Source organism: Mustelus asterias, chromosome 6 (assembly GCF_964213995.1).
Source record: "Mustelus asterias chromosome 6, sMusAst1.hap1.1, whole genome shotgun sequence".
Classification (NCBI taxonomy): domain Eukaryota; kingdom Metazoa; phylum Chordata; class Chondrichthyes; order Carcharhiniformes; family Triakidae; genus Mustelus; species Mustelus asterias.
In genome coordinates, this window is record NC_135806.1 from 143,925,659 (window position 1) to 143,948,717 (window position 23,059).

Below are 23,059 nucleotides of genomic sequence, written 5' to 3' on the forward strand. Positions count from 1 at the left end.
GGTTAAAGTCCAACAGGTTTATTTGGTAGCAAATACCATTAGCTTTCGGAGCGCTGCCCCTTCGTCAGATGGAGTGGAAATGTGCTCTCAAACAGGACACAGAGACACAGAAATCAAGTTACAGAATACTGATTAGAATGCGAATCCCTACAACCAGCCAGGTCTTAAAGATACAGACAATGTGGGTGGAGGGAGCATTAAGCACAGGTTAAAGAGATGTGTATTGTCTCCAGACAGGACACCGACCTCCTCAGAAGACAAACACGGGACACGGTGGACAGAGTACCCTTCGTTGCCCAGTACTTCCCCGGAGCGGAGAAGCTACGGCATCTCCTCCGGAGCTTTCAACATGTCATTGATGAAGATGAACATCTCACCAAGGCCATCCCCACACCCCCACTTCTTGCCTTCAAACAACCGCACAACCTCAAACAGACCATTGTCCGCAGCAAACTACCCAGCCTTCAGGAGAACAGTGAGCACGACACCACACAACCCTGCCACAGCAACCTCTGCAAGACGTGCCGGATCATCAACACAGATGCCATCATCTCACGTGAGAACACCATCCACCAGGTACACGGTACATACTCTTGCAACTCGGCCAACGTTGTCTACCTGATACGCTGCAGGAAAGGATGTCCCGAGGCATGGTACATTGGGGAAACTATGCAGATGCTACGACAACGGATGAATGAACACCGCTCGACAATCACCAGGCAAGACTGTTCTCTTCCTGTGGGGGAGCACTTCAGCGGTCACGGGCATTCAGCCTCTGATCTTCGGGTAAGCGTTCTCCAAGGCAGCCTTCACGACACATGACAGCGCAGAGTCACTGAGCAGAAACTGATAGCCAAGTTCCACACACGAGGACGGCCTAAACCGGGATGTTGGATTTATGTCACATTATCAATAACCCCCACAGCTTGCCTCCTGGACTTGCAGGCTGTCCTGTCTGGAGACAATACACATCTCTTCAACCTGTGCTTAATGCTCCCTCCACCCACATTGTCTGTATCTTTAAGACCTGGCTGGCTGTAGGGATTCGCATTCTAATCAGTATTCTGTAACTTGATTTTGTGTCTCTGTGCACTGTTTGAGAGCACATTTCCACTCCATCTGACGAAGGGGCAGCGCTCCGAAAGCTAATGGTGTTTGCTACCAAATAAACCTGTTGGACTTTAACCTGTGTTATTAAAACTCTTACAGTCTTTTTTTGTGCAGAGCTGTGGACGGTGGGGAAGGGGGGGGGGGTATTTCTGTGGTGGGGGAAAGGAGGGGTTCTTTTGTTCGTGGGGTACGTCGGGGGGGGGAGGAGAAACTTGCGGAGGTAAAGAGGGGGCCTGAGGGAGAGGGGTTAGTGTACTGCGTTGGGTAGAATCCGCACATATTCTGTAAATGCCTAAGTGGCAGTGGTTAACGAGAGAGGCCCTTTGGGGACCATGGGGCGGTGGGGGCGACGGGGGGGGTTATCTGTGTGAGAGAGCGCCGGGTATTGTGAGGGTCATGAATGAGTACTTCTCTTTTGGGTCTCCCTCAGGATTAGGGCTGTGGGGGGCCCTGATAGGGCGAATAAGGAGCAGCTGTTTCCCTTGGTTGGGGGTCCGTCCCGGAGGCATAGCTTTAGGGTAAAGGTCAGTAGATTCAGGAGGGATTGGGGAAAAGGCCTTTTCTATTCAGAGAGTACTGGCTGTCTGGAATGCGCTGCGTATGGTTCGATGACTCCAGCTGGTTAGTTGGGGGTGGTGTGTTTGGCCTCTTCCCACTGGGTTTCCACCCAGCTCCTGTTCCCGTTTCCGCTGTGTGATTTCTTCAGGAGGAGAAAGTTACCAAAGTGTCCGGACATTTGATCCGGTGGATTGTGGCTTGGTTTAGCTGTAGGGGGTAGAGGGTGATGGACTGAGGCTACATCAGGTATGTGGCAGCGGGGGGGCTCTCTACCTCCTCCCATAGACCCCCTGCTGTCCCTCCTCCCACAGACCTTCCACCCTCTCTCCCCCCCTCCCACAGAACCCCTACTCCCCCTCCCACAGACCCCCCCACTCTCCCCTCCCAGACCCCCCACTCTCCCCTTCCACAGACCCCCCGCTCTTCCTCCTCCCACAGACCTTCCACCCTCTCTCCCCCCTCCCACAGAACCCCTACTCCCCCCCCCCACTCTCCCCTCCCAGACCCCCCACTCTCCCCTTCCACAGACCCCCCCGCTCTCCCCCTCCCACAGACCCCCCACTCTCCCCCCTCCCTCAGACCCCCCGCTCTCCCCCTCCCACAGTCCCCTCCTCCACTCTTCCCCCCAAACCCCCAGCCTGCTCCGCTCTCCCCCACCCCCCCACCCCCCACCACAACAGAATTCCAGGCGAACAGGAGACAACAGGATGTTTGGGAGGGGGGGGAGGGACTCAGCTGAAGCAGCAGGAAGAGAAGGCGTTCCGACACGGTGATCGGAGTTAGTGGACAGGATCCTCACACAGGAACAGTGACATCAGCAGATCAGCAGCAAGCTCCCCAAAGAAACATTCCTGATTCTGGGATTGCGTGAGGCACAGCGACTGCAGCGCCTCAGGAAGGCAGCTCACTCCCACCTTCTCCAGGGACAATTAGGGATGAGCAGTAAATCCTGGCCTGGCCAGAGACACCCACATCGCAGGAACAGTTAAACAGCTCCTTTGGAAATGATCCCTAAGAGAAAACCAGAAAGCAAAATAACCCGACTGACGGACTCACCCCCCATGTGGGGAGTCCAGGTTTGGAACTTTAACACAAAGAACAATCAGCATGAACTGCAAATCAGAGAAATGCACAAACACGGCCCAGCGCAATCAGCAAGGACTGAAATATCCGGAATAGTGGCCTCCGTGTGACATATTCCAGCAACACCCTGTCCCCCGGCACCCTGTCCCCCTCCCCCACCCTGTCCCCCGGCACCCTGTCCCCCTCCCCCACCCTGTCCCCCCCGCCCTGCCCCTCTCCCCCACCCTGTCCCCCGGCACCCTGTCCCCCTCCCACACCCTGTCCCCCTCCCCCACCCTGCCCCCGGCACCCTGCCCCCCTCCCACACCCTGCCCCCCGGCACCCTGCCCCCCTCCCCCACCCTGTCCCCCGGCACCCTGCCCCCCTCCCACACCCTGTCCCCCTCCCCCACCCTGTCCCCCGGCACCCTGTCCCCCTCCCCCACCCTGTCCCCCTCCCCCACCCTGTCCCCCGGCACCCTGCCCCCCGGCACCCTGCCCCCTTCCCACACCCTGTCCCCCTCCCCCACCCTGTCCCCCGGCACCCTGCCCCCCTCCCACACCCTGTCCCCCTCCCCCACCCTGCCCCCGGCACCCTGCCCCTCTCCCACACCCTGTCCCCCTCCCCCACCCTGTCCCCCTCCCCCACCCTGTCCCCCGGCACCCTGTCCCCCTCCCCCACCCTGCCCCCGGCACCCTGCCCCTCTCCCACACCCTGTCCCCCTCCCCCACCCTGTCCCCCTCCCCCACCCTGCCCCCGGCACCCTGCCCCCCTCCCACACCCTGCCCCCCGGCACCCTGCCCCCCTCCCACACCCTGTCCCCCGGCACCCTGTCCCCCTCCCCCACCCTGCCCCCCGGCACCCTGCCCCCCGGCACCCTGCCCCCCTCCCACACCCTGTCCCCCTCCCCCACCCTGTCCCCCGGCACCCTGTCCCCCTCCCCCACCCTGTCCCCCTCCCCCACTCTGTCCCCCTCCCCCACCCTGTCCCCAGGCACCCTGTCCCCCGGCACCCTGCCCCTCTCCCACACCCTGTCCCCCTCCCACACCCTGTCCCCCTCCCCCACCCTGTCCCCCGGCACCCTGCCCCTCTCCCACACCCTGTCCCCCTCCCACACCCTGTCCCCCTCCCACACCCTGTCCCCCTCCCCCACCCTGTCCCCCTCCCCCACCCTGTCGCCCTCCCCCACCCTGTCCCCCGGCACCCTGTCCCTCTCCCACACCCTGCCCCTCTCCCACACCCTGTCCCGCTCCCCCACCCTGTCCCCCGGCACCCTGCCCCTCTCCCACACCCTGTCGCCCTCCCCCACCCTGTCCCCAGGCACCCTGTCCCCCGGCACCCTGCCCCTCTCCCACACCCTGCCCCTCTCCCACACCCTGTCCCGCTCCCCCACCCTGTCCCCCGGCACCCTGCCCCTCTCCCACACCCTGTCCCCCTCCCCCACCCTGTCCCCCCCACCCTGTCCCCCGCCACCCTGCTCTCTCCCACACCCTGCCTGACAACCCCCTCCCCCACACTGTCCCCCCCGCCCTGCCCCTCTCCCCCACCCTGTCCCCCCCACCCTGTCCCTCTCCCACACCCTGTCCCCCTCCCCCACCCTGTCCCCCGGCACCCTGCCCCTCTCCCACACCCTGTCCCCCTCCCCCACCCTGTCCCCCCCACCCTGTCCCTCTCCCACACCCTGTCCCCCTCCCCCACCCTGTCCCCCCCACCATGTCCCCCGCCACCCTGCTCTCTCCCACACCCTGCCTGACAACCCCCTCCCCCACACTGCTCTCCTCCACCCTCACTCACCTGTCCCCCCCACCCTGCCCCTCTCCCACACCCTGCCCGACAACACCCCCTCCCCCACCCTTTCCCCCCAACCCTGCCTGGCAACACCCTTCCCCCCCACCCGCTGCTGCCTCCCCCCACCCAAGTCTGTCCGGCAACCAACACCCCCTCCCCCACCCTGCTCAGCAGCCCTGGCACCACAGGGGGTGTGTGATCAGCACAGATTCCCCTGGGTAGGGGGATTCCATTGGCCTGGAGTTAAATCTGCCTCGAGTTGAACAGCAATGAGAGCACACGCACTAACTCTGCTGATAAGTGGAAGGTCTACACTGGAGTCAAGAGTTTATCGGAATCTCCGTTCCGAGCCATAAACACAGGAGCTTTGAACTGATAATACTCACACTTCAGTTTGGAACAAGGGCATTCACCTCCCAATCCCATTCAGTAGAACACGGCAGTGTTAATGTTTAACACGGCTGATTAAACTGCTTGAGGAAACGGTCCCTGCCTCACTCTGACCCTGCCACTGCTGGAATCGCATGCTGCTCGGCACTGAACGCTCCTCAGAGGATCTACCACAGGCTATTCAACCACATAAACCTTCAACACATTTAAACATCAAAACTGACTGTTCCCTTCTGGGTGCTTCAACGGCCAGACAACAAATTAAACAGGAGTGTACACTCACCCAGGAACAGAGTAAAGCTCGCTCTACACTGTCCCCATCAAACACTCCCAGGACAGGTACAGCACGGGGTTAGATACAGAGTAAAGCTCCCTCTACACTGTCCCCATCAAACACTCCCAGGACAGGTACAGCACGGGGTTAGATACAGAGTAAAGCTCCCTCTACACTGTCCCCATCGAACACTCCCCGGACAGGCACAGCACGGGGTTAGATACAGAGTAAAGCTCCCTCTACACTGTCCCCATCAAACACTCCCAGGACAGGTATAGCACGGGGTTAGATACAGAGTAAAGCTCCCTCTACACTGTCTCCCATCAAACACTCCCAGGACAGGTACAGCACGGGGTCAGATACAGAGTAAAGCTCCCTCTACACTGTCCCCATCAAACACTCCCAGGACAGGTACAGCACGGGGTTAGATACAGAGTAAAGCTCCCTCTACACTGTCCCCATCAAACACTCCCAGGACAGGTACAGCACGGGGTTAGATACAGAGTAAAGCTCTCTCTACACTGTCCCCATCAAACACTCCCAGGACAGGTACAGCACGGGGTTAGATACAGAGTAAAGCTCCCTCTACACTGTCCCCATCAAACACTCCCAGGACAGGTACAGCACGGGGTTAGATACAGAGTAAAGCTCCCTCTACACTGTCCCCGTCAAACACTCCCAGGACAGGTACAGCACGGGATTAGATACAGAGTAAAGCTCCCTCTACACTGTCCCCATCAAACACTCCCAGGACAGGTACAGCACGGGATTAGATACAGAGTAAAGCTCCCTCTACACTGTCCCCCATCAAACACTCCCAGGGCCGGTACAATATAGGTGACCATGACCATACTGCTTTGATCCAATCTGTGTGATGGTCTCAGTTGAACAGTGCAATTGCCTGAAGGTCTGTTGAAGCCTCTCTAGTTCAGAACAATCCTGTACAAGGCTAAAGAACCAACTATTCGGATCTTGGCTGTAGAATGGTCAGTTCTGTTGGTGGAAAGAACCTCGAGACGCCGAGGGTTCCCGCTGATGGACACTCACCCGGCATTGTTGCTGACAGCTGTGATATCCTTTACGCCCGTCTTCAGCAAGGCACTGATGAGCTTTTCTGGGATGCCACACAATCCAAAACCTGCAAAGTAAACGCAGAGAGGAGTTCAGAGAGCGAGAGTCAGCACAATAATAAACAACGTCGATGGAGCAGGCTTCGTGACTGCGGAGTGACTGCGGAACATATCCAGTTTGTGACACGCAGACAGGCAATGGAAAGCTCCCTCAACCCCAACACACTTCATCTGCTAACTGTCCACCATCTGCTGTAGATGGAAGAACACGAATAAGAGGAGCGTCACCGAGAAGGAAGTTCATTGATGTGAGTCCCCTGCCGCAGGCTCTTTTATCAGCCTCATTGCTCAGGGGTGAAAGGTCATCATCCAAACACTGGATCAGAATCTTCTGGACCGTTCCAACACACGGTCACAGCTCTGAAAATTCACTCTGTTTCTCTGACTGGATACTGCCAACCCTGCTGAGATAGTCAACAAGGCTTTGTGCGTGGAATATTGTGTCTTACTAATTTGATGAGAGTTTTTTGAAGGGGTGTCCAAGAAAATAGATGAGGGCAGTGCAGTCGACATTGTCGACATGGACTTTAGCAAGGCCTTCGGCAAGACACCACATGGTAGGCTGGTCAGTTAGATTACACCACACGGGATCCAGGGAGAACTAGCCAATTGGATGCAAAATGGTCCTGCTGTTAGGAGACAGAGGGTGGTGACACAGGGTTGTTTTTCAAACTGGAGGCCTGTGACCAGCGGTGTGCCTCAGGGATTGGTGCTGGGTCCACTGTTATTTGTCTTTATATTAATGATTTGGATGAGAATATAGGAGGGATGGTTAGTAAGTTTGCAGATGACACCAAGATTGGTGGCATAGTGGACAGTCAAGAAGGTTCTCTCAGATTGCAGCGGGATCTTGTTCAATTGGGCCAGTGGGCTGACGAATGGCAGAGGGAGTTTAATTTAGATGAATGTGAGGTGTCACATTTTGGTTGATTGAACCAGGGCAGGACTTACTCAGTTAATGGGAGGACCCTGGAGATAGAACCATCAAATCCTTACAGTGCTGTGTTGTCGAACAGAAAGACCGAGAGATGATGGTACATAGCTCCTTGAAAGTGGTGTCACAGGTAGACAGGGTGGTGAAGAAGGCATTCGGCACGCTTGCCTTCATCAGTCAGAGCATTGAGTACAGGAGTTGGGACGTTATGTTACAACTGTAGAAGACATTGGTGCGGCCACATTTGGAGAACTGCGTACAATCCTGGTCGCTCTGCTAGAGGAAGGATGTTATTAAAATGGAAAGAGGGCAAAAAATCTTCACAAGGATGTTACCGGAACCGGAAGGTTTGAATTATAAGGAGAGGCTGGATAGGCTAGGACTTGTTTCCCTGAAGTGCAGGAGGATGAGAGGAGACCTCATACTGGCCGATAAAACCATGAGGGGCTGAGATCCGGTGAATGGCCAAGGTCTTTTCCCCAGGGTAGGGGAGTCCAAAACTAGAGGGCACAGGTTTAAGGTGAGAGGGGAAAGATCTAAAATGGACCTGAGGGACAACTTTTTCACACAGAGGGTGGTGGGTGTATGGAATGAGCTGCCAGAGGAGGTGGGAGAGGCGGGTACAATGACAGCATTTAAAAGGTACATGGATGGGAAAGGTTTCGAGGGTTATGGGCCAAACTCAGGCAAATGGGACTCCTTCAGTTGAGGAATCCTGTTCGGCACGGACAAGTTGGGCCGAAGGGCCTGTTTCCGTGCTGTGTATCTCGATGACTCTAAGACTCCAGTTTCTGACCAGGCCTATTTTGATTTCAGAAGTCCAGCATTGCCAGAATGTTCTTCACATTTCGGGGCCTTTCACTGCTGCCTCATGTCACTCACTGTCTCTGCTCACAATGCAGACTGGACAGACACTCTGCCCCAGAACACAGCCACACTACACAAACACATCCTCCGCGAGATAGGTGACCAGAATTACAGGAGGAACTTACCTCCAACCAATAGGGTGGAACCATCCGGAATGTCCTTCACTGCTGACACAGGGTCATGGTAGAACGTTGTAGAGCGCAGTGCGCTGGTGGAAAATAAACAGCTGCAACTCTAGAAACAAAGAAACAGATGCTGTAACGACAACGCTGATTATCAATACACCGTCCTGTATGTCCCAGACACCACACAATGCCAGAACCAACACCTTTACATTTAACCGTCCCTTAACTCACATTTGTGCTACTTTGGGTAACAGAAATCAACTCAGCACCGTGAGCCCTTCAGAGTTAGATACAGAGTAAAGCTCCCTCTACACTGTCCCCCATCAAACACTCCCAGGACAGGTACAGCACGGGGTTAGATACAGAGTAAAGCACCCTCTACACTGTCCCCCATCAAACACTCCCAGGACAGGTACAGCACGGGGTTAGATACAGAGTAAAGCTCCCTCCACACTGTCCCCCATCAAACACTCCCAGGACAGGTGCAGCACGGGGTTAGATACAGAGTAAAGCTCCCTCTGCACTGTCCCCCATCAAACACTCCCAGGACAGGTGCAGCACGGGGTTAGATACAGAGTAAAGCTCCCTCTACACTGTCCCCCATCAAACACTCCCAGGACAGGTGCAGCACGGGGTTAGATACAGAGTAAAGCTCCCTCTACACTGTCCCCATCAAACACTCCCAGGACAGGTACAGCACGGGGTTAGATACAGAGTAAAGCTTCCTCTACACTGTCCCCATCAAACACTCCCAGGACAGGTACAGCACGGGGTTAGATACAGAGTAAAGCTCCCTCTACACTGTCCCCATCAAACACTCCCAGGACAGGTACAGCACGGGGTTAGATATAGAGTAAAGCTCCCTCTACACTGTCCCCATCAAACACTCCCAGGACAGGTACAGCATGGCGTTAGATACAGAGTAAAGCTCCCTCTACACTGTCCCCCATCAAACACTCCCAGGACAGGTACAGCACGGGGTTAGATATAGAGTAAAGCTCCCTCTACACTGTCCCCATCAAACACTCCCAGGACAGGTACAGCACGGGGTTAGATACAGAGTAAAGCTCCCTCTACACTGTCCCCATCAAACACTCCCAGGACAGGTACAGCACGGGGTTAGATACAGAGTAAAGCTCCCTCTGCACTGTCCCCCATCAAACACTCCCAGGACAGGTACAGCACGGGGTTAGATACAGAGTAAAGCTCCCTCTGCACTGTCCCCCATCAAACACTCCCAGGACAGGTACAGCATGGAGTTAGATACAGAGTAAAGCTCCCTCTACACTGTCCCCATCAAACAGTCCCAGGACAGGTACAGCATGGGGTTAGATACAGAGTAAAGCTCCCTCTGCACTGTCCCTATCAAACACTCCCAGGACAGGTACAGCATGGGGTTAGATACAGAGTAAAGCTCCCTCTGCACTGTCCCCATCAAACACTCCCAGGACAGGTACAGCACGGGGTTAGATACAGAGTAAAGCTCCCTCTACACTGTCCCCCATCAAACACTCCCAGGACAGGTACAGCATGGGGTTAGATACAGAGTAAAGCTCCCTCTACACGGTCCCCATCAAACACTCCCAGGACAGGTGCAGCACAGGGTTAGATACAGAGTAAAGCTCCCTCTACACTGTCCCCATCAAACACTCCCAGGACAGGTACAGCACGGGGTTAGATACGGAGTAAAGCTCCCTCTACACTGTCCCCATCAAACACTCCCAGGACAGGTACAGCACGGGGTTAGATACAGAGTAAAGCTCCCTCTACACTGTCCCCATCAAACACTCCCAGGACAGGTGCAGCACGGGGTTAGATACAGAGTAAAGCTCCCTCTACACTGTCCCCCATCAAACACTCCCAGAACAGGGACAGCACGGGGTTAGATACAGAGTAAAGCTCCCTCTACACTGTCCCCCATCAAACACTCCCAGAACAGGGACAGCACGGGGTTAGATACAGAGTAAAGCTCCCTCTACACTGTCCCCATCAAACACTCCCAGGACAGGTACAGCACGGGGTTAGATACAGAGTAAAGCTCCCTCTACACTGTCCCCATCAAACACTCCCAGGACAGGTACAGCACGGAGTTAGATACAGAGTAAAGCTCCCTCTACACTGTCCCCATCAAACACTCCCAGGACAGGTACAGCACGGGGTTAGATACAGAGTAAAGCTCCCTCTACACTGTCCCCATCAAACACTCCCAGGGCAGGTACAGCACGGGGTTAGATACAGAGTAAAGCTCCCTCTGCACTGTCCCCCATCAAACACTCCCAGGACAGGTACAGCATGGAGTTAGATACAGAGTAAAGCTCCCTCTACACTGTCCCCATCAAACAGTCCCAGGACAGGTACAGCATGGGGTTAGATACAGAGTAAAGCTCCCTCTGCACTGTCCCTATCAAACACTCCCAGGACAGGTACAGCATGGGGTTAGATACAGAGTAAAGCTCCCTCTGCACTGTCCCCATCAAACACTCCCAGGACAGGTACAGCACGGGGTTAGATACAGAGTAAAGCTCCCTCTACACTGTCCCCCATCAAACACTCCCAGGACAGGTACAGCATGGGGTTAGATACAGAGTAAAGCTCCCTCTACACGGTCCCCATCAAACACTCCCAGGACAGGTGCAGCACAGGGTTAGATACAGAGTAAAGCTCCCTCTACACTGTCCCCATCAAACACTCCCAGGACAGGTACAGCACGGGGTTAGATACGGAGTAAAGCTCCCTCTACACTGTCCCCATCAAACACTCCCAGGACAGGTACAGCACGGGGTTAGATACAGAGTAAAGCTCCCTCTACACTGTCCCCATCAAACACTCCCAGGACAGGTGCAGCACGGGGTTAGATACAGAGTAAAGCTCCCTCTACACTGTCCCCCATCAAACACTCCCAGAACAGGGACAGCACGGGGTTAGATACAGAGTAAAGCTCCCTCTACACTGTCCCCATCAAACACTCCCAGGACAGGTACAGCACGGCGTTAGATACAGAGTAAAGCTCCCTCTACACTGTCCCCCATCAAACACTCCCAGAACAGGGACAGCACGGGGTTAGATACAGAGTAAAGCTCCCTCTACACTGTCCCCATCAAACACTCCCAGGACAGGTACAGCACGGGGTTAGATACAGAGTAAAGCTCCCTCTACACTGTCCCCATCAAACACTCCCAGGACAGGTACAGCACGGGGTTAGATACAGAGTAAAGCTCCCTCTACACTGTCCCCATCAAACACTCCCAGGGCAGGTACAGCACGGGGTTAGATACAGAGTAAAGCTCCCTCTCCACTGTCCCCATCAAACACTCCCAGGCCAGGTACAGCACAGTGTTAGATACAGAGTAAAGCTCCCTTTACACTGTCCCCATCAAACACTCCCAGAACAGGGACAGCACGGGGTTAGATACAGAGTAAAGCTCCCTCTACACTGTCCCCATCAAACACTCCCAGGACAGGTACAGCACAGTGTTAGATACTCGCTAAGTTTTTCCTGTTACTCTGGGGCACTGAACGATTGACTGATTTTGTCTGTGTGTTTCAGAGGAGTTTAGTCACATCTGGTTAAGTTAGTAGAAATCTCTAACTAACGCAGTCCGCCAGCGCCGGGGAGCTGGGCACCATTATGGTTCTGGAATCATCTGTTATGAGGCAATTAACAGTTACTCACATTCAGAGAGTTGAAAAGGGAGTCACACTGTTAGAGATCGCACCATCATCCTGGCGATTACCACTGTCCAGGAACTGAACTGGACTAGCCATATAAATACTGTGGCTGCCACAGCAGGTCAGAGACTGGGAATCCTGCGGTGAGTAACTCACCTCCTGACTCCCCAAAGCCTGTCCACCATCTACAAGGCACAATCAGGAGTGTGATGGAATACTCCCCACTCGCCTGGATGGGTGCAGCTGAAACAACACTCCAGGAGCTCGACACAGGCCACTGGGGTACAGTACGGGTGGGGACGGGTCTGTCACTGTATAACACTGGGGTACAGTACTGGTGGGGATGGGTCTGTCGCTGTATAACACTGGGGTACAGTACTGGTGGGGATGGGTCTGTCACTGGATAACACTGGGGTACAGTACTGGTGGGGATGGGTCTGTCACTGTATAACACTGGGGTACAGTACTGGTGGGGACGGGTCTGTCACTGTGTAACACTGGGGTACAGTACTGGTGGGGACGGGTCTGCCACTGTATAACACTGGGGTACAGTACTGCTGGGGACGGGTCTGTCACTGTAGAACACTGGGGTACAGTACTGGTGGGGACGGGTCTGTCACTGTGTAACACTGGGGTACAGTACTGGTGGGGACGGGTCTGTCGCTGTATAACACTGGGGTACAGTACTGGTGGGGATGGGTCTGTCACTGTATAACACTGGGGTACAGTACTGGTGGGGATGGGTCTGTCACTGTATAACACTGGGGTACAGTACTGGTGGGCACGGGTCTGTCACTGTGTAACACTGGGGAACAGTACTGGTGGGGACGGGTCTGTCACTGTATAACACTGGGGTACAGTACTGGTGGGGACGGGTCTATCACTGTATAACACTGGGGTACAGTACTGGTGGGGATGGGTCTGTCACTGGATAACACTGGGGTACAGTACTGGTGGGGACTGGTCTGTCACTGTATAACACTGGGGTACAGTACTCGTGGGGACGGGTCTGTCACTGTATAACACTGGGGTACAGTACTGGTGGGGATGGGTCTGTCACTGTATAACACTGGGGTGCAGTACTGGTGGGGACGGGTCTGTCACTGTATGATACTGGGGTACAGTACTGGTGGGGTCAGGTCTGTCACTGTATAACACTGGGGTACAGTACTGGTGGGGATGGGTCTGTCACTGTATAACACTGGGGTACGGTACTGGTGGGGATGGGTCTGTCACTGTATAACACTGGGGTACAGTACTGGTAGAGACGGGTTTATCACTGTATAACACTGGGGTACAGTACGGGTTGGGATGGGTTTTGTCAGTGTATAACACTGGGGTGCAGCACAGGTGTGGAGGGACGGTCACTGTATAACACTGGGGTACAGTTCGGGTGGGGACGGGTCTGTCACTGTGTAACACTGGGGTACAGTACTGGTGGGGACAGGTCTGTCACTGTATAACACTGGGGTACAGTGCTGGTGGGGACGGGTCTGTCACTGTATGACACTGGGGTACAGTACTGGTGGGGACGGGTCTGTCACTGTGTAACACTGGGGTACAGTACTGGTGGGGACAGGTCTGTCACTGTATAACACTGGGGTACAGTGCTGGTGGGGACGGGTCTGTCACTGTATGACACTGGGGTACAGTACTGGTGAGGACGGGTCTGTCACTGTATAGCACTGGGGTACAGTACTGGTGGGGATGGGTCTGTCACTGTATAACACTGGGGTGCAGTACTGGTGGGGACGGGTCTGTCACTGTATAACACTGGGGTACAGTACTGGTGGGGACGGGTCTGTCACTGTATGACACTGGGGTACAGTACTGGTGGGGACGGGTCTGTCACTGTATAACACTGGGGTACAGTACTGGTGGGGACGGGTCTATCACTGTATAACACTGGGGTACAGTACTGGTGGGGATGGGTCTGTCACTGGATAACACTGGGGTACAGTACTGGTGGGGACTGGTCTGTCACTGTATAACACTGGGGTACAGTACTCGTGGGGACGGGTCTGTCACTGTATAACACTGGGGTACAGTACTGGTGGGGATGGGTCTGTCACTGTATAACACTGGGGTGCAGTACTGGTGGGGACGGGTCTGTCACTGTATGATACTGGGGTACAGTACTGGTGGGGTCAGGTCTGTCACTGTATAACACTGGGGTACAGTACTGGTGGGGATGGGTCTGTCACTGTATAACACTGGGGTACGGTACTGGTGGGGATGGGTCTGTCACTGTATAACACTGGGGTACAGTACTGGTGGGGACGGGTCTGTCACTGTGTAACACTGGGGTACAGTACTGGTGGGGACAGGTCTGTCACTGTATAACACTGGGGTACAGTGCTGGTGGGGACGGGTCTGTCACTGTATGACACTGGGGTACAGTACTGGTGAGGACGGGTCTGTCACTGTATAGCACTGGGGTACAGTACTGGTGGGGATGGGTCTGTCACTGTATAACACTGGGGTACAGTACTGGTGGGGACGGGTCTGTCACTGTATAACACTGGGGTACAGTACTGGTGGGGACGGGTCTGTCACTGTATGACACTGGGGTACAGTACTGGTGGGGACGGGTCTGTCACTGTATAACACTGGGGTACAGTACTGGTGGGGACGGGTCTGTCACTGTATAACACTGGGGTACAGTACTGGTGGGGACGGGTCTGTCACTGTATAACACTGGGGTACAGTACTGGTGAGGACGGGTCTGTCACTGTATAACATTGGGGTGCAGTACTGGTGGGGACGGGTCTGTCACTGTATAACACTGGGGTACAGTACTGGTGGGGACGGGTCTGTCACTGTATAACACTGGGGTGCAGTACTGGTGTGGACGGGTCTGTCGCTGTATAACACTGGGGTACATTACTGGTGGGGACGGGTCTGCCACTGTATAACACTGGGGTACAGTACTGGTGGGGATGGGTCTGTCGCTGTATAACACTGGGGTACAGTACTGGTGGGGACGGGTCTGTCACTGTATAACACTGGGGTAGAGCACTGGGCGGGGCCGGGTCTGTCACTGTATAACACTGGGGTACAGTACTGGTGGGGACCGGTCTGTCACTGTATAACACTGGGGTACAGTACTGGTGGGGACGGGTCTGTCACTGTATAACACTGGGGTACAGTACTGGTGGGGACGGGTCTGTCACTGTATAACACTGGGGTACAGTACTGGTGGGGACGGGTCTGTCACTGTATCACACTGGGGTACAGTACTGGTGGGGACGTGTCTGTCACTGTGTAACACTGGGGTACAGTACTGCTGGGGACGGGTCTGTCACTGTGTAACACTGGGGTACAGTACTGGTGGGGTTGGGTCTGTCACTGTATAACACTGGGGTACAGTACTGGTGGGGATGGGTCTGTCACTGTATAACACTGGGGTACAGTGCTGGTGGGGATGGGTCTGTCACTGTATAACACTGGGGTACAGTACTGGTGGGGATGGGTCTGTCACTGTATAACACTGGGGTACAGTACTGGTGGGGACGGGTCTGTCACTGTATGACACTGGGGTACAGTACAGGTGGGGAGGAGTCTGTCACTGTATAACACTGGGGAACAGTGCTGGTGGGGACGGGTCTGTCACTGTATAACACTGGGGAACAGTGCTGGTGGGGACGGGTCTGTCACTGTATAACACTGGGGTACAGTATTCGTGGGGACGGGTCTGTCGCTGTATAACACTGGGGTACAGTACTGGTGGGGATGGGTCTGTCACTGTATAACACTGGGGTACAGTACTGGTGGGGAATGGTCTGTCACTGTATAACACTGGGGTGCAGTACTGGTGGGGACGGGTCTGTCACTGTATGACACTGGGGTACAGTACTGGTGGGGACGGGTCTGTCACTGTATAACACTGGGGTACAGTACTGGTGGGGACGGGTCTGTCACTGTATAACACTGGGGTACAGTACTGGTGGGGACGGGTCTGTCACTGTATAACACTGGGGTACAGTGCTGGTGTGGAGGGACGGTCACTGTATAACACTGGGGTACAGTACTGGTGGGGACGGGTCTGTCACTGTATAACACTGGGGTACAGTACTGGTGGGGCTGGGTCTGTCACTCTATAACACAGGGGTACAGTACTGGTGGGGACGGGTCTGTCACTGTATAACACTGGGGTACAGTACTGGTGGGGACGGGTCTGTCACTGTATAACACTGGGGTACAGTACTGGTGGGGACGAGTCTGTCACTGTGTAACACTGGGGTACAGTACTGGTGGGGACGGGTCTGTCACTGTGTAACACTGGGGTACAGTACTGGTGGGGACGGGTCTGTCGCTGTATAACACTGGGGTACAGTGCTGGTGGGGACGGGTCTGTCACTGTGTAACACTGGGGTACAGTACTGGTGGGGACGGGTCTGTCACTGTGTAACACTGGGGTACAGTACTGGTGGGGATGGGTCTGTCACTGTGTAACACTGGGGTACAGTACTGGTGGGGACGGGTCTGTCACTGTGTAACACTGGGGTACAGTACTGGTGGGGACGGGTCTGTCGCTGTATAACACTGGGGTACAGTGCTGGTGGGGACGGGTCTGTCACTGTGTAACACTGGGGTACAGTACTGGTGGGGATGGGTCTGTCACTGTGTAACACTGGGGTACAGTACTGGTGGGGACGGGTCTGTCACTGTGTAACACTGGGGTACAGTACTGGTGGGGACGGGTCTGTCACTGTATAACACTGGGGTACAGTGCTGGTGGGGACGGGTCTGTCACTGTATGACACTGGGGTACAGTACTGGTGAGGACGGGTCTGTCACTGTATAGCACTGGGGTACAGTACTGGTGGGGATGGGTCTGTCACTGTATAACACTGGGGTGCAGTACTGGTGGGGACGGGTCTGTCACTGTATAACACTGGGGTACAGTACTGGTGGGGACGGGTCTGTCACTGTATGACACTGGGGTACAGTACTGGTGGGGACGGGTCTGTCACTGTATAACACTGGGGTACAGTACTGGTGGGGACGGGTCTATCACTGTATAACACTGGGGTACAGTACTGGTGGGGATGGGTCTGTCACTGGATAACACTGGGGTACAGTACTGGTGGGGATGGGTCTGTCACTGTGTAACACTGGGGTACAGTACTGGTGGGGACGGGTCTGTCACTGTGTAACACTGGGGTACAGTACTGGTGGGGACAGGTCTGTCACTGTATAACACTGGGGTACAGTGCTGGTGGGGACGGGTCTGTCACTGTATGACACTGGGGTACAGTACTGGTGAGGACGGGTCTGTCACTGTATAGCACTGGGGTACAGTACTGGTGGGGATGGGTCTGTCACTGTATAACACTGGGGTGCAGTACTGGTGGGGACGGGTCTGTCACTGTATAACACTGGGGTACAGTACTGGTGGGGACGGGTCTGTCACTGTATGACACTGGGGTACAGTACTGGTGGGGACGGGTCTGTCACTGTATAACACTGGGGTACAGTACTGGTGGGGACGGGTCTATCACTGTATAACACTGGGGTACAGTACTGGTGGGGATGGGTCTGTCACTGGATAACACTGGGGTACAGTACTGGTGGGGACTGGTCTGTCACTGTATAACACTGGGGTACAGTACTCGTGGGGACGGGTCTGTCACTGTATAACACTGGGGTACAGTACTGGTGGGGATGGGTCTGTCACTGTATAACACTGGGGTGCAGTACTGGTGGGGACGGGTCTGTCACTGTATGATACTGGGGTACAGTACTGGTGGGGTCAGGTCTGTCACTGTATAACACTGGGGTACAGTACTGGTGGGGATGGGTCTGTCACTGTATAACACTGGGGTACGGTACTGGTGGGGATGGGTCTGTCACTGTATAACACTGGGGTACAGTACTGGTGGGGACGGGTCTGTCACTGTGTAACACTGGGGTACAGTACTGGTGGGGACAGGTCTGTCACTGTATAACACTGGGGTACAGTGCTGGTGGGGACGGGTCTGTCACTGTATGACACTGGGGTACAGTACTGGTGAGGACGGGTCTGTCACTGTATAGCACTGGGGTACAGTACTGGTGGGGATGGGTCTGTCACTGTATAACACTGGGGTACAGTACTGGTGGGGACGGGTCTGTCACTGTATAACACTGGGGTACAGTACTGGTGGGGACGGGTCTGTCACTGTATGACACTGGGGTACAGTACTGGTGGGGACGGGTCTGTCACTGTATAACACTGGGGTACAGTACTGGTGGGGACGGGTCTGTCACTGTATAACACTGGGGTACAGTACTGGTGGGGACGGGTCTGTCACTGTATAACACTGGGGTACAGTACTGGTGAGGACGGGTCTGTCACTGTATAACATTGGGGTGCAGTACTGGTGGGGACGGGTCTGTCACTGTATAACACTGGGGTACAGTACTGGTGGGGACGGGTCTGTCACTGTATAACACTGGGGTGCAGTACTGGTGTGGACGGGTCTGTCGCTGTATAACACTGGGGTACATTACTGGTGGGGACGGGTCTGCCACTGTATAACACTGGGGTACAGTACTGGTGGGGATGGGTCTGTCGCTGTATAACACTGGGGTACAGTACTGGTGGGGACGGGTCTGTCACTGTATAACACTGGGGTAGAGCACTGGGCGGGGCCGGGTCTGTCACTGTATAACACTGGGGTACAGTACTGGTGGGGACCGGTCTGTCACTGTATAACACTGGGGTACAGTACTGGTGGGGACGGGTCTGTCACTGTATAACACTGGGGTACAGTACTGGTGGGGACGGGTCTGTCACTGTATAACACTGGGGTACAGTACTGGTGGGGACGGGTCTGTCACTGTATCACACTGGGGTACAGTACTGGTGGGGACGTGTCTGTCACTGTGTAACACTGGGGTACAGTACTGCTGGGGACGGGTCTGTCACTGTGTAACACTGGGGTACAGTACTGGTGGGGTTGGGTCTGTCACTGTATAACACTGGGGTACAGTACTGGTGGGGATGGGTCTGTCACTGTATAACACTGGGGTACAGTGCTGGTGGGGATGGGTCTGTCACTGTATAACACTGGGGTACAGTACTGGTGGGGATGGGTCTGTCACTGTATAACACTGGGGTACAGTACTGGTGGGGACGGGTCTGTCACTGTATGACACTGGGGTACAGTACAGGTGGGGAGGAGTCTGTCACTGTATAACACTGGGGTACAGTACTGGTGGGGACGGGTCTGTCACTGTATAACATTGGGGTACAGTGCTGGTGGGGACGGGTCTGTCACTGTATAACACTGGGGTACAGTACTGGTGGGGATGGGTCTGTCACTGTATAACACTGGGGTACAGTACTGGTGGGGAATGGTCTGTCACTGTATAACACTGGGGTACAGTACTGGTGGGGACGGGTCTGTCAGTGTATAACACTGGGGTACAGTGCTGGTGGGGATGGGTCTGTCACTGTATAACACTGGGGTACAGTACTGGTGGGGATGGGTCTGTCACTGTATAACACTGGGGTACAGTACTGCTGGGGACGGGTCTGTCCTGTATAACACTGGGGTACAGTACTGGTGGGGATGGGTCTGTCACTGTATAACACTGGGGTACAGTACTGCTGGGGACGGGTCTGTCCTGTATAACACTGGGGTACAGTACTGGTGGGGACGGGTCTGTCACTGTATAACACTGGGGTACAGTACTGGTGGGGATGGGTCTGTCACTGTATAACACTGGGGCACAGTACTGGTGGGGACGAGTCTGTCACTGTATAACACTGGGGTACAGTGCTGGTGGGGATGGGTCTGTCACTGTATAACACTGGGGTACAGTACTGGTGGGGATGGGTCTGTCACTGTATAACACTGGGGTACAGTACTGGTGGGGATGGGTCTGTCACTGTATAACACTGGGGCACAGTACTGGTGGGGACGAGTCTGTCACTGTATAACACTGGGGTACAGTGCTGGTGGGGATGGGTCTGTCACTGTATGACACTGGGGTACAGTACTGGTGGGGATGGGTCTGTCACTGTATAACACTGGGGTACAGTACTGGTGGGGATGGGTCTGTCACTGTATAACACTGGGGTACAGTACTGGTGGGGACGGGTCTGTCACTGTGTAACACTGGGGTACAGTACTGGTGGGGACGGGTCTGTCACTGTATAACAGTGGGGTACAGTACTGGTGGGGATGGGTCTGTCACTGTAGAACACTGGTTTACAGTACTGGTGGGGACGGGTCTGTCACTGTATAACACTGGGGTACAGTACTGGTGGGGACGGGTCTGTCACTGCATAACACTGGGGTACAGTACTGGTGGGGATGGGTCTGTCACTGCATAACACTGGGGTACAGTACTCGTGGGGACGGGTCTGTCACTGGATAACACTGGGGTACAGTACTGGTGGGGACCGGTCTGCCACTGTATAACACTGGGGTACAGTACTGGTGGGGACGTGTCTGTCACTGTATAACACTGGGGTACAGTACTGCTGGGGACGGGTCTGTCACTGCATAACACTGGGGTACAGTACTGCTGGGGACGGGTGTGTCACTGTATAACACTGGGGTACAGTACTGGTGGGGTCGGGTCTGTCACTGTATAACATTGGGGTACAGTGCTGGTGGGGACGGGTCTGTCACTGTATAACACTGGGGTACAGTACTGGTGGGGATGGGTCTGTCACTGTATAACACTGGGGTACAGTACTGGTGGGGATGGGTCTGTCACTGTATAACACTGGGGTACAGTACTGGTGGGGACGGGTCTGTCACTGTATAACACTGGGGAACAGTGCTGGTGGGGACGGGTCTGTCACTGTATAACACTGGGGTACAGTATTCGTGGGGACGGGTCTGTCGCTGTATAACACTGGGGTACAGTACTGGTGGGGATGGGTCTGTCACTGTATAACACTGGGGTACAGTACTGGTGGGGAATGGTCTGTCACTGTATAACACTGGGGTGCAGTACTGGTGGGGACGGGTCTGTCACTGTATGACACTGGGGTACAGTACTGGTGGGGACGGGTCTGTCACTGTATAACACTGGGGTACAGTACTGGTGGGGACGGGTCTGTCACTGTATAACACTGGGGTACAGTACTGGTGGGGACGGGTCTGTCACTGTATAACACTGGGGTACAGTGCTGGTGTGGAGGGACGGTCACTGTATAACACTGGGGTACAGTACTGGTGGGGACGGGTCTGTCACTGTATAACACTGGGGTACAGTACTGGTGGGGCTGGGTCTGTCACTCTATAACACAGGGGTACAGTACTGGTGGGGACGGGTCTGTCACTGTATAACACTGGGGTACAGTACTGGTGGGGACGGGTCTGTCACTGTATAACACTGGGGTACAGTACTGGTGGGGACGAGTCTGTCACTGTGTAACACTGGGGTACAGTACTGGTGGGGACGGGTCTGTCACTGTGTAACACTGGGGTACAGTACTGGTGGGGACGGGTCTGTCGCTGTATAACACTGGGGTACAGTGCTGGTGGGGACGGGTCTGTCACTGTGTAACACTGGGGTACAGTACTGGTGGGGACGGGTCTGTCACTGTGTAACACTGGGGTACAGTACTGGTGGGGATGGGTCTGTCACTGTGTAACACTGGGGTACAGTACTGGTGGGGACGGGTCTGTCACTGTGTAACACTGGGGTACAGTACTGGTGGGGACGGGTCTGTCGCTGTATAACACTGGGGTACAGTGCTGGTGGGGACGGGTCTGTCACTGTGTAACACTGGGGTACAGTACTGGTGGGGATGGGTCTGTCACTGTGTAACACTGGGGTACAGTACTGGTGGGGACGGGTCTGTCACTGTGTAACACTGGGGTACAGTACTGGTGGGGACGGGTCTGTCGATGTGTAACACTGGGGTACAGTACTGGTGGGGACGGGTCTGTCGCTGTGTAACACTGGGGTACAGTGCTGGTGGGGACGTGTCTGTCACTGTATAACCCTGGGGTACAGTACTGGTGGGGATGGGTCTGTCACTGTATAACACTGGGGTACAGTACTGGTGGGGATGGGTCTGTCACTGTGTAACACTGGGGTACAGTACTGGTGGGGACGGGTCTGTCACTGTGTAACACTGGGGTACAGTACTGGTGGGGACGGGTCTGTCGCTGTGTAACACTGGGGTACAGTACTGGTGGGGACGGGTCTGTCACTGTGTAACACTGGGGTACAGTACTGGTGGGGACGGGTCTGTCACTGTGTAACACTGGGGTACAGTACTGGTGGGGACGGGTCTGTCGCTGTGTAACACTGGGGTACAGTACTGGTGGGGACGGGTCTGTCGCTGTGTAACACTGGGGTACAGTACTGGTGGGGACGGGTCTGTCACTGTGGAACACTGGGGTACAGTACTGGTGGGGACGGGTCTGTCGCTGTGTAACACTGGGGTACAGTACTGGTGGGGACGGGTCTGTCGCTGTGTAACACTGGGGTACAGTACTGGTGGGGACGGGTCTGTCGCTGTGTAACACTGGGGTACAGTACTGGTGGGGACGGGTCTGTCGCTGTGTAACACTGGGGTACAGTACTGGTGGGGACGGGTCTGTCGCTGTGTAACACTGGGGTACAGTACTGGTGGGGACGGGTCTGTCACTATGGAACACTGGGGTACAGTACTGGTGGGGACGGGTCTGTCGCTGTGGAACGCTGGGTGCTGGCGTTACAGTCAGTGGCACTCGCTGGCACTGATGCATTGTACGAGTGAGTTGTACACTTCTGAATCTGGCAGAGCTGCTGCCAAGAAGCCCGTCATGCTGTGCCAAACCTCCTGCTGAGTTATGAGTCTTTCAGGGACATTGGCTGCAGGTTGGGGTAAATCAGTTTGTTGACTGTCTGGCAATCCCTTCTCTGAGGATTCTGTTTTATTTACAGTGCAGCTGGTAAGGCAATTACTATAACAGCCAATCAGCTGGTTATACAGAAGGTTAATCACATAATTAAGCAGCTTGCAACATGAAGCAGCTCCCTGAGCATCACATCACCCACCAGGTACACATCTGGGAAAGCAAGTCTCCAAATCGCAGCCAGTTGTTTGAATCGATTAGTTAAATGCAGGCACCAAACCAACAATCAGGAGAAAGGCAGCATGACTGAGCACAAAGAGAAAGAGATTCCACTGGCACAGCTCATCTCCAGTGGG

The 23,059-nt window shown here is 55.1% G+C and overlaps 1 protein-coding gene across 1 annotated transcript in view; it reads right to left on the minus strand.

Annotated features, from left to right (window-relative positions):
• The window catches only part of oxct1a (3-oxoacid CoA transferase 1a), a 416,864-nt gene that overhangs the window by 386,971 nt on the left and 6,834 nt on the right, over positions 1-23,059 (minus strand). Inside the window, exons 2-3 of the mRNA XM_078213895.1 lie at positions 8,239-8,347; positions 6,230-6,320 (exon numbers count right to left, since the gene is read on the minus strand). Of these exons, the coding sequence (XP_078070021.1) occupies positions 6,230-6,320; positions 8,239-8,347 (200 nt within the window). The remainder of the gene's footprint in view (positions 1-6,229; positions 6,321-8,238; positions 8,348-23,059) is intronic.